The 11,349-nt window shown below is 38.2% G+C and overlaps 1 protein-coding gene across 1 annotated transcript; it reads left to right on the top strand.

Annotated features, from left to right (window-relative positions):
* The first annotated feature begins 1,171 nt into the window (after positions 1-1,171).
* On the top strand, positions 1,172-8,300 carry LOC139132278 (protein SPT2 homolog). The gene is made up of 6 exons (XM_070698670.1): positions 1,172-1,363; positions 2,767-2,887; positions 4,098-5,003; positions 6,380-6,533; positions 7,076-7,153; positions 8,074-8,300. Exons 1-6 carry the CDS (start codon positions 1,304-1,306, stop codon positions 8,162-8,164), a joined length of 1,410 nt encoding a protein of 469 aa, XP_070554771.1. The 5' UTR covers positions 1,172-1,303; the 3' UTR covers positions 8,165-8,300.
* Positions 8,301-11,349: the final 3,049 nt, after the last annotated feature.

Here is an 11,349-nt window from a genome sequence, read left to right as displayed (position 1 = left end):
TTCTCGCGCTCGAAAATAGAATGAAACATACAAAAATGTTAGTGCTCTAAGGCACAGCAGACAATTTTATTCGTATAGAATCATGTTTACACAGTCACACTGTATAATCCTCAGTGACCATCGATAGCCGCATATAATCCAAATCTAGCTAAATTTCAAAATTCTAGGTTCATTTGTTTTATCATGATGTCGGTGATTAGATCACGATGGATCAAAAATCAAGAAGAAAAGAAAAAAAATCGAGGAAAATAAATAAAATGGTTTGAAATCGAGGAGAATCACCTGTGTTTGTTTTGTTCGTTATGGTTTTTATTTGCTTGGTTTGGACATTCCGGTATGATTATCGATCCCTGATCAACAAAAAATTGTTTTCAATGTAGTATGCGCCTCAAAAGTGAAAGACCTAAATTTTTGCTCATTTTTTTTCTCCCGGAATCTTTCAACCATTCACTTTCAAAATCAAGAATAAAATTCGGTGGTCTCCGTGCAAATTTTGGTACTTCAGTGAGAAACAAATTACCCGCGATTTACCTGTACTTGAATGGCCTCCCCTGCGTCAACTCGATAAAGAAAAAGGAAAAAAAAGAATAAAGAATAATAAAATGTTCGATTTTCAAAAAACTAAGACTGTAAAATTTTTTATTTCTCAAAGCGCTTGAACGCGAATAACCTGTGTAAACAATTCGAGATAAGTCATGAACGATTTCACAGACTAAAAGTCGCTTTTTGAATCATCAACGAACACAGCTGCAATAGTTGGTGCGAGCACAACAACAACCGTCGCATGACCCCCGGACTACACTATTGCTGCTGAAACCGACATACCTTGTGCAAAAGTGATGAAAGACCTGAAAGCCCATGCCTACATTTGGGTAATTCCTCCTGTTAATTAAACAGTAGGGCCTATGTCTCCTCTTCAATTTTTATCAAAACCAGAATAAAAAAAAATACCATAGAACAACAAATGTTATTGACCATAACGTGTGGAAAAATTCTGGGAGATATTATGAAACAAACAAAATTGACTTTGTTGTTGAAGGCATATTTTAAAAAAATCAGCCCCAAATTTGATTTGCTGCCTCCTCACTAGCAAACGATCCATCTTGCTCAATCAGCCGATGGCGGCGCAGTTGTATATGACGTCATAGCGGACTATTACCCACATTGCTTTTCCGGAAGATGGTTTTCTGAGGTTTAAATTCCGGGCTGGACTGTCTCGCCATTTGTGTTGCTATTTCACCCCAAAAATACTGAGTTATCGGTAGGAAAGCACACTTTTCACCCATTTGGCGTTTGATACAACATGAACTTTCATGATTTGTTATCTGTTGCCGCCCAAAACCAGAAACAAGCCGAAAAGAAGGTGAGTTATTGCTACTTCCGGATTCATATGGTGTAATATGCAGACACTGAGACAGCGATACGAAGCGTACATACTGCATGTATGCATTGTCACTGTTTCAGCGTTGAAACTGTTCTCCAAGATCTAAAAAATGCAGCCAGCTGTGAAGTGCGCGTGCGGAATTGCATTCCGAATCGTTTTATGCACTGTCCTTTGTGTTTGTTGTTCCGGCCATGTTCCTCAAAAGCTTCAGACAGCCTTAAATTTAAAATTAGGTTTTACAGTACAGTTTAAGACTGGACTGAAGCAACCCGATACACCAACCCCATTATATACCCCCTCCCACCGGGGGAGGGGTCCGGAGCTAGTCCAACAAATACTCCATTGGTCACTTGGATCGTCATCATTTTATCTGAAAGGAAATATTTTCTTAAAGTCAATCAAGTTAAAGAGGCTTTTTTGCGGGAATAATACGATTCATAATCATGTAGTTGCACGCAGTGCTAGGAACGCGTGTGTTCAGTCACTTTCCGGATAGATTCACGGGGAAAACCCTAGAATACTCGAGAATTATCGATGGATGTAGTCCGGCGAAATTTCCTTTAGTCCCCCTTCCTGTAGTTGGACTTTCCTTGGAGGAAGCAGATCAAATTCAACTTTCTGGGGATTAATAATGAGGGTTAGTTTAAACACGGAAGTGGAAGCGAGTTTTGCTTTCTAGTTCCATGGTTCAACTTCAAACAGGGTTGCTGTGGCCATAGGGTAGAGGATGGAGGTCTCCTTTACCTCCATGAGTAGAGCAACCTGTAACCTACATTGAATCTGAAAAATAAGGAAGGGGAAAGGGCTCCTTTGGCTTACAAATATACAAAGTATTTCCAACCTCATGTTAACTGTGGATTTAAAGAGTAATAAAAACTCAGAAACATAATTTAGTTTGTACTCATAGGGCTTTGGATTTATAACCATATGTACTGGGAGGCTAAAAAAAATTTAATATGTTTGGAAATAGGGATTATTACAAACCACCATTGTACACTGAGCCATAGTCCCAGTAGCTGTAATTATTGTTGCCGTGTGCCAGCTTTTTTCTGCTGGCTGTGTAGCTGGCCCGTAAGGCTACAATCCGCGGCAAACGCCAGAATTTTGCACAGCAGATCTGTTGTGCACAGAAATGTCGCATGAGTTGGTCAGATTATGTTTTTGCCATATGTTTTCAAAGAATGTCATATGTTTGTGGCAAAATTTGACTAAACAAACAATACGATCCTCATTGTTGCTCTGTATTAGAATGTGTCCTCGATTTAACATGTTCCTTTTAAAGAAAATGCATTTCTCTGCCGCTTTGTAGGAAGGTAGACAGTGGTAACTACATGTACATTGTACCCTATATAATAGTCATCCATTCTCGTCTGTACATGTAGCTTGGACAAAACAAGAGATACAGTACTGTGGTACCCCCTCCCAAGAAAGAGGTGAAGAGAGTTGACACCGAGGCCATCAAAGCAGTGTTAAATAAGAAAGAACGAGAAAAACACAATAAAGGTAATTTTTTGATCCTCTCTATGGTAAATGGTACAAGAGTGTACGTATGACATCAAATCATAAGTTGATCATTTTATGTTGCCATGATCTTTGTGTCTCTTTTCAACATACAGTGTGTTCTCCTTGACAGATTTGAGGGATGCTGACCCTTTTTGACATTAAAGAAAATATTACCTACATGTACAAGTGGTATGGCACCTCACGTTTGTATACAGCTGACACAAGGAATGTTGAGAAATTCCCAGACTGCAGAAATGTCTTAACTCAGAAGACAGTCTCTTATACTGTAGCATAGGTGCAATGTGGTGAATGAAATACTGCCAGTTGACCAAAAAAAACATGGAGAAGAGACGTTCAGTTAATCTATAATCCACAAAGGTCTGTGGGAACAGCAAACCGTACTGGGAAACTCCCGTCTTTCCTGTCTTTGTGGTATAAAGCTTCGATGGTAATGATGTCCTCAAAAAATGCCAAAATCTGATCAGTTTCTTGTTCAATTGCTCTCCTGTTGCTCATAATGATATCCAAGGTGTTTGCTTCTTCACACAATTTGGTATTTACTCAACTATTCAATATTTTCATCTGTTGCTTACATGCCATGGTGATCACAACCAGTAAAAACATTAGATAACGGTGGGTTTCAATGATTGTGCTCTTGGAAAACTTTAAAAATATATACATTGTATAAAGAACAGTTTTCACTGACTTTGCTTTCTGAGGCATACATGTACATGTACATATATACGTCATGATGTCTGATGAAAAATCATACTGTATCGCAATGTTGACATAAGTTGTTAGTGGTGTGAATGTAGCACAGTTATACAAATTGTTTTAAGGGAGGGAGGGGGTCATCCCATCCGGAGCTGTGCAACTTTCTTGTTGACAAACATTTCCTCTTCTCAGAAGTTGGCAGTGAATGTCGAGCAACTGAGAAGCAAATTCATGTACTGTAGCTTCCCAATCACTGCAAAACTTTGCCAAATAAACTGTGGTTGCGTCCGTTTGTTTTTGTGAAGCTGCTTTGGCTGTTCATTAGTTGCAGGAAAGCTGCCATTTGAACATTTTGACATGCACAACATGGCGACAGACGTGCCATATATGTCCCACACGCACATCCGCAAACGGGACGACCCCTACATTTAACCCTTTCAGTATGATTGTTTTACTAAAATCTATTATTCCTTATTTTTTAATTCATCCACAACAGCTGTAGAAGCAGCCAAGAAAAGGCAAGAAGTCAAGCAGAAGCAAAAACTAGCGAATTCACAGTCTAAAGGAGACAGAAAACCAGACTCCAAAAAACATGCTAGGACTAAACCTCCTCAGCCAGAAAAAGGCAAGGAGATTACTGACAGAAAGAATGGGCAAACAGGTGCTTACAAAAACAAGGATCATGAAAAAAGACACAAACATTTCATGGAAAAAGTGCAAGACATTGGACATAAGGTGAAAGAAAAAGAGACGAGAAAGGAAATACGTGGTCCAAAACAGACATCAAAGAGCTCCATGAAGAAACCACCACCGGGTGGCGGACCCCTAGACTTCAATAAACTGATGGAGCTAGCTGCTAAAAAGCAGCATGAACCGAAACAGTCTGCGAAACCAAACAGAGATGATGTGACATCTCGTAGCGAGGCAAGCAGAAATAGACCACAGGGTCAACACAGGGAACCCGCAATGCACCACAGGGAAGCACAGAAAAACAAACAAGAGACGTCCAGAACGCACACTGGAAAACGGAAAGCCAACGATCGTGGGAGCGTCCCAATGAATGACGCTCCATCTGGGAAAAAGCCGAGGTTGAATGGAGTGAGCATGAACAATGCCAAACCTGTTACAAAGAACGGCAGTGGTGTTCATCCACAACAAAAACACAGGACGGAAACACTGAGCAAATCTAACAAGGCTGGGGCCAAAGAGGGTCAATATGGTTTGGGGAAGAAATCAGGCCCCAGCTCAGTGGTGGACAAACAGCGCCCTCAACAGGCTCCAAGTGCCAGTGTTAATTCTAGAACTTTGAAGGTGGGGCAGCCTAGCACAAGACATAGACCACCACCTCCCCCACCATACGGTAGAGATATGACAAACTCAGGACCTTTCAAAAGACCTCCAGGTATTTAATTATTGTGAACTCCGTTTTAGCTCATGAATTTATGACTTTTTTTTCTGTAAATAACATGTTTACCAAAATTTCAATGGATACAATTTCTTTCTGTATCCATTCCATCTGCTATCAAAGCTGTAACCATGTCTTATTTTACTGGCTTTAATGCTTAGATAGAAGGCCAGTAGCTATAAATTTTTCTCACGATTTTGTTTTTAATGTCAACTACAGGTTCTTGTTCCAAAACCATGTTGAGATGTACAACGCTGAGCTTGTCAACGCAACCTGTGTAGAATGCATTTTTATTTCTGACAAATGAATTCTGGTTTGGGCAAGAATGTAAACATTGACTGTGCATGATTTCACAGTGATTTGTGTTAAACTGTTGGCAATACGGGAACTCAACATACTGTCTGAACTGAGGAGTTGCCAACACTGTCAGGGGTGATTATCGTCTGCATGGTAATATATGTTAGTGTTTTTGTTAAGGGCAGAAAGCAGGTAAATGTTACCGGGGTTCCCCAGTCATTGTACCGGGAACCCCCAGTCATTGTACCGGGGTTCCCCTTGTTATATCAATGTAATCAAATAGGGGGACAGCAGCAGTGTTACCAGGGTTCTGAAATCATTTACCAATATTCCCCAACCTTAGCAAAAAACACTATGTCAATAACAAAGAAATCAACTCCGGAAAAATTGAAGCATTTTCTCAGAAGGGAAGTCACGAGTGGTCGAAAACACCCCATATCCACACACATTGCATTTAGAACACATCACAATCAAATGCAAGGGTTGTTTGTGTGGATCAGATCTGGTGGCTGTGTTTTAACTATACCTGACCTACTTCCAGACAATGTTTCAACTTTCCGAGAGTTGGTTTCTCTGTGACTGACTGACAGTTACACCTGATAACTACTCAATTTAGACAGTATGTCCAGTTCCCATGTCACCACTGGTTCAACGCAAACCACTGTACACATATAGACAGTCTTGTCAAGCTAGCTAGATGGTGTTTCAACATGCTGTGGGGAATAGAACAATTTTGGGTTGACGTACAAGACATGGAAAAACAGAGATAGAGGAAAATCATCAAACATTCAGTTTCTGGCCCTTTTTATTTTCTAACGTCTGAAATTACAGAAAGGTATACAGAATTTAGTTCATTGAATTTGACACCCACCAAACTACAGTATCATAATCCACTCATAAACCTTCAGTAGCAATAACATTTGATACGTCATTGGATTGGTGTATTTACACCAGTACATGTATTTATGTATGATTATCCAGTGGGTGACTGTTCTCAGCCAAAGATGGTTACATGTCTTTTGATTTGCTGTAGAGTCAATATTTCATCGGATCATCTATTCCTTTCTGTATTTCAGCGAGACCACCTGCTAATGTCAAACTCAAAAGACGTCAGTTGGACAGTGAAAGTGAAGAAGACGAAGATGATGGTTTTATTGATGATACGCCGTTAGACGACAATGTTGATGTGTCAGGTTTTATAAAGGAAATCTTTGGTTATGATAAATCAAAGTAAGTTGAAACAAACTAAACTAATTTTTTATTAAGAATAACTTTTTCAATGGCAATAGTACATATGTTGTTTGCTGTTGTGTAACTAATAACCAATTTGTTAGCTAGATTCATTTGCTGGTAGGTCAAATTGAAAAAAAACAAGCCTAACATACACAGTATAACACATTTTGACAGCCACAACCACTTTTTGAATGCCCCTTTTACATGCACAAGCTGGCACAAGTTAAAGGCAGTATGTGCCTTTCAATACAGTTCAATCATACGAAAGTGCCTATTTGATTTTAATGTTCTGGTAAGACACTTCTAGTGAATATTGATTCTTTGAGCTTGAAATATCTTTGAGCTGCAAATAAATTTCTTAATTTAAATGTATTGTGTTTATAGTAGCTTATCAGTGAAATTTACTGTTTGGACATAGACCATAAAGAAACAAGGGTCTATGGTTTAGACTCATAAAATTTGCCAAAGTTGCCAATGTAGATTATTTCAGGAAATCATTGTATTTGCATCTCACATGTGTGCTGTCCCTTTTTTTCTAGGTACGGCTATGAGAGTGACTACGCCCTTCGCAGTATGGATGCTTCTTACAGTCAGATTGCCAAGGAAGAAGCCAGAAGGTACAGTGGATTTCAAAGAGTGTCTTGAGTTTTAAAATGGAAAAAAAAGACCATTTTAAGAAGACTAGGATCAGATAGGATGCAACTGACACTGCCAATATCTGTTATTGCGTCTTTTCGAACTGCCAATATCTTTTATTGCGTCTTTTCGATAGTTTGAGAACACACAGTAGAGATTGAGATTAGCTTTCTAGAAGGAAGTCAACAGGTTCGCCGCAGTGTGGGACAAATTTATCATAGAGCTGTACTAAATGTACGTGCATCAACCATCATGTCACCCTATGAATAGAACTCTGTCTATGGAAGAAAGGTGCTTATAGGGCTGTCCTGTTGTTGATACTGTCAGTAATGTTGTTCATAGAATTGTTGCTCATCACGAGCCACAGGCCTGCCCAGTGCGGGACACCTTTTACCATAGAGCTGACAAACCTGCATCAACCATCAAGCCACCAACTGATTAGAGTTCTGTCTAGCCAACAATTATGCTTGTAAGGCTGTCCTATCATTTGATAATTACAATCATATTGTTCATAGAATAATTTGTCCTTAGGAGACACAGAAGTCTAATATTGTTGATCTAGTGGCATCAAGCTACATTGTACATGTAGCTCTGCCACAGCTTGACTGGCACTGTGCTAGTTTTAGACTTTCCTAGGGAATCTATGAGCTACATATAACCTGAGTAGAATACTACTGTTAGTCTGTAGTGCAAGTAAATAATCGAAATACCATCACATTTCTGTTTTTCATTTATATACTGCATCAGTACCCACCAAGAAATTGACCTTTGAACTCCAGTAGCATACCTGTATCTGGGATAACTTCACTTTGTTAAAACACCATCATTACAAGCAATGATTCATATTTGTAGGCTTGTGATACCAAGAGTGAAATATTTCTTTCTCTTTGTCCATCCACAGTGCCAGAATTGCAATGATGGAAGACATGGAAGAGCTGAGGAAGGAAAAGGAAGAGATGAAACGTCGTGCCATGAAAAAAGCCAAAAAGTAGAAAATAGTGTCTGGTATTTTCTGCCGTGCAATATAATTCTCCAATTTTCAACACTGAAAATTTTCTCCAATTTTCAGAAGTAAAAATTTTTGTTTCATGATTGATAAAATCATTATCTTTTACCATTTTCATGATATTTATTGTTTAATATGAATAGTGTTGCTCACACTGAAATAATTTTGATGTGTGCTTTGACAGGGCTCTGCTGTCACAGTTTGGGTGACTAGAATTGTCATTATCTTGACAGTAACTGTAAAGACAGTATACTTGTATGTGCAGTGAGTCATCATTCAACGTGCACAAAGTCATCACTTGGCGTGCACTTTATCAGCATTTGTTGTGCAGCTGAGTTGGTCATCATTTGATGTGCTGTCAGTGGACATCATTTGATTGGCAGTGGGTCATCACTTGATGTGCATGTAGCCATCACTTGGTGTGCAATATGTCATCATTTGTTGTGCTATTTATGAAGGTCATTTGATGGGCACTTGGTGGTCACTTGATATGAAGGTTAGTGATCACTTGTGTGCAGTTTGTCATCATTTGATGTGCAATTACGGTAAATTGGCCATCATTTGATGTGCTCTCCATGAAGGTCATTTGAGGGCAGTGAGTCATCAATTGATGTGCAGGTAGTCATCACTTGGTGTGTAATTTGTCATCATTTGATGTGCAATTTGTCATCATTTGTTGTGCACCCTGTAATTGCTCACTTACCAAACGACAGCTGTGCTCTTACAATGCACCATTCATATTCCAATTGTAAGACATATTTGAAAACATTGAAATTCATTTAGGAAAAAAACAATCTGTCATTGGATAGAGAAATATCTACAAATTTTCTGGTGCTATCAGAGTCCAGAGAAGATTATCAAGGATATCTTTTGTCGAATCAACTTATTCTCTGTTTATCTTGGGCCTTATTTACTATGAAACCACGCCCCCTTTACTTAGATTCTGGGGTTGAGCTATTACATTTTATTTTATGTAAAGTTGAGTGAGTAATGCATGCCAGAAAAGGTACAAGTGTTTCATTAATGTTCGTTATGTAAGTCACATGTAGTAGGGATTACACTTTTAGACACAAGATACAGGATTTCCTTCAAGGCTTAAAAGATACAATCAAGTTGATGACATCAAATATTTTTTATACTTTGTCGAAGCTAAGGTAATTTCCAAGAATTGAGTGGTAGCAAACCACAGGCAGTTTTAAGGTAGAACGCACCTCGGGGACAGACATTCGGACTCTCAAACTTTTACAACTCTCTTCTGATATACCACATGTGGGGGTTCATTTTAAAGCTCTTGGTGAAAGAAAACTTTTCACTGGCTTAGTTTTTGAAATTCGAAAATTTTTATTTCTCTATAGAGTTAACACAGGGATGGCGGCCATTTTGAATTTCTAATATCGGTAAATCTTGGGTAATTTGTTTCTCTAGTACCAAAATTTGCACGGTGACCCCTACTTTTATTCTTGATTTTGAAAGAGAATGATTGAAAGATTCCTTGAGGAAAGTTAGAGCAAAAGTTTAAGTCTTTCACTTTCGAGGTGCATAGTACCTTAAGGTAGAATGCGCCTCGGGGACAGACATTCAGACTCTCCAATTTTACAATTCTTGTCTGATCTAGCACTTGTTGGAACTCGTTTTAAAGCTTTTGGAATAAGAAAAGTTTCTACCCTCTTAGTTTTTTTCGAAAATCAATACTTTTATTTTGCCTGTCAGAGTTAACAAAGTAATGGCTGCCATTTTGAATTTCAAATATGTTTATGTCATGTAATTTGTTTGTTTAGGTGCATACTACCTTAAGAAAGCGCAGAGACATAGAAGTGCCTTCTCACATATCAAAATATTATACCCTACATACATTGTACCAGTATATAACACGTAGTATATTGATTATTGGTATGATCTGTTGGACTTCTGTAGGGGTTTGTTGGTTTGTTATTCCTCTCCTAAATTTCTCTAATACATGCAATGCTAGTGTGGTTCACAGCAACAAAGTCAATACTCCAGGCATTCCTTGTGGGGATATTTTGATTACCACCATTGCAATGCCTTACATTTCACAATATTTCCCATGACAGTGGAAACTTTGTTCCTAATATACATCATCCTGTCTTTGTTTCATTAGTTTAAGGTAGGATGCACCTCGGGAACAGAAATCCAGACTCTAAAATTCCTACAATTCTTTTCTGATCTCCCACATGTGGGGGCTCATTTTTAATAAGGCTCTTGGAGAAAGAGAAATTCCCCTTACCCCTTTTTTCCAAAAATCCAATTTAAAATTTTTCCAATAGCTTGACACAGGGATGGTGGCCATTATGAATTTCAAATATCGCCAAATTTTAGGAAATTTGTTTCTCTACTTCCAAACTTTGGTGAGTCGGGACCCCTGATTTTTATTGTTGATTTGATTTGATTTGATAAGAGAATGGTTGAAAGTTTCATGTAGGAAACTTTGAGCAAAAGTTTCAAGTTTGAGTATCAAGTCTCACTTTCAAGGTGCATACTACCTTAATAATGATTAGGGCATTAGTTAGTTATGTAGATAAGATTGCACTGGCATTCTCAGTTTATATTTGAGTAAAGAATTCAGAGTTTGAAAAATGGCAAACTGAAATGATTTAAGATTTCTATTTTTTTCAACCTACAAATAACTGCTCATGGGATGGATTTGCTATGTTGGTATGATTCTCCAGCAAAAACATCTTATCTCTGTGTAAAACTGGGAAGAAATTCTCAAAAGATTGCTACAGTTGAACGTGTCTAAAGCGAATCGTGTCTAAACTGGAAACCTGTCTAAACTGAACCCTTTTCCCAGTCCCATTTCAATAGAACTCTATGTAAAAAGGACCTCTATAAACCAAACACCTCTCCAAACAGAACAATTTTCCCAGTCCCTGAATGGTTCAGCTTAGACAGGTTTTACTGTACTTACACCCTCGATATAGATTTTGCATCAGTTGTAAATTGACCAAACACTATAGCAATTAGCTGCCATGAAAATTTGATGGTTTTCAACAGTCACCTATATTAATTGTAGATTTTAGAAAACTTATGATAGTTCCGTAGTTTCATTTCTAGAAGTACATGCAAGTAATCATCTGTCAAAGTAATGTATCAAGTATTACTAATACTTTGAATCATTCTCTTGGTCATTCTTTTTCAATCACCAATTCTTTT

The sequence above is a fragment of the Ptychodera flava genome, chromosome 1, assembly GCF_041260155.1.
Source record: "Ptychodera flava strain L36383 chromosome 1, AS_Pfla_20210202, whole genome shotgun sequence".
Classification (NCBI taxonomy): domain Eukaryota; kingdom Metazoa; phylum Hemichordata; class Enteropneusta; family Ptychoderidae; genus Ptychodera; species Ptychodera flava.
This window is presented reverse-complemented; position numbering and strand designations above follow the sequence as displayed.

What these genes read in the sequence shown, in the direction of transcription:
- LOC139132278 (XM_070698670.1), top strand. Translation starts at nt 1,304, where the DNA reads ATGAACTTTCATGATTTGTTATCTGTTGCCGCCCAAAACCAGAAACAA. An exon ending in AGAAACAAGCCGAAAAGAAG is followed by an intron (nt 1,364 to 2,766) that starts GTGAGTTATTGC and finishes CTGTACATGTAG; the next exon opens with CTTGGACAAAACAAGAGATA. An exon ending in ACGAGAAAAACACAATAAAG is followed by an intron (nt 2,888 to 4,097) that starts GTAATTTTTTGA and finishes CATCCACAACAG; the next exon opens with CTGTAGAAGCAGCCAAGAAA.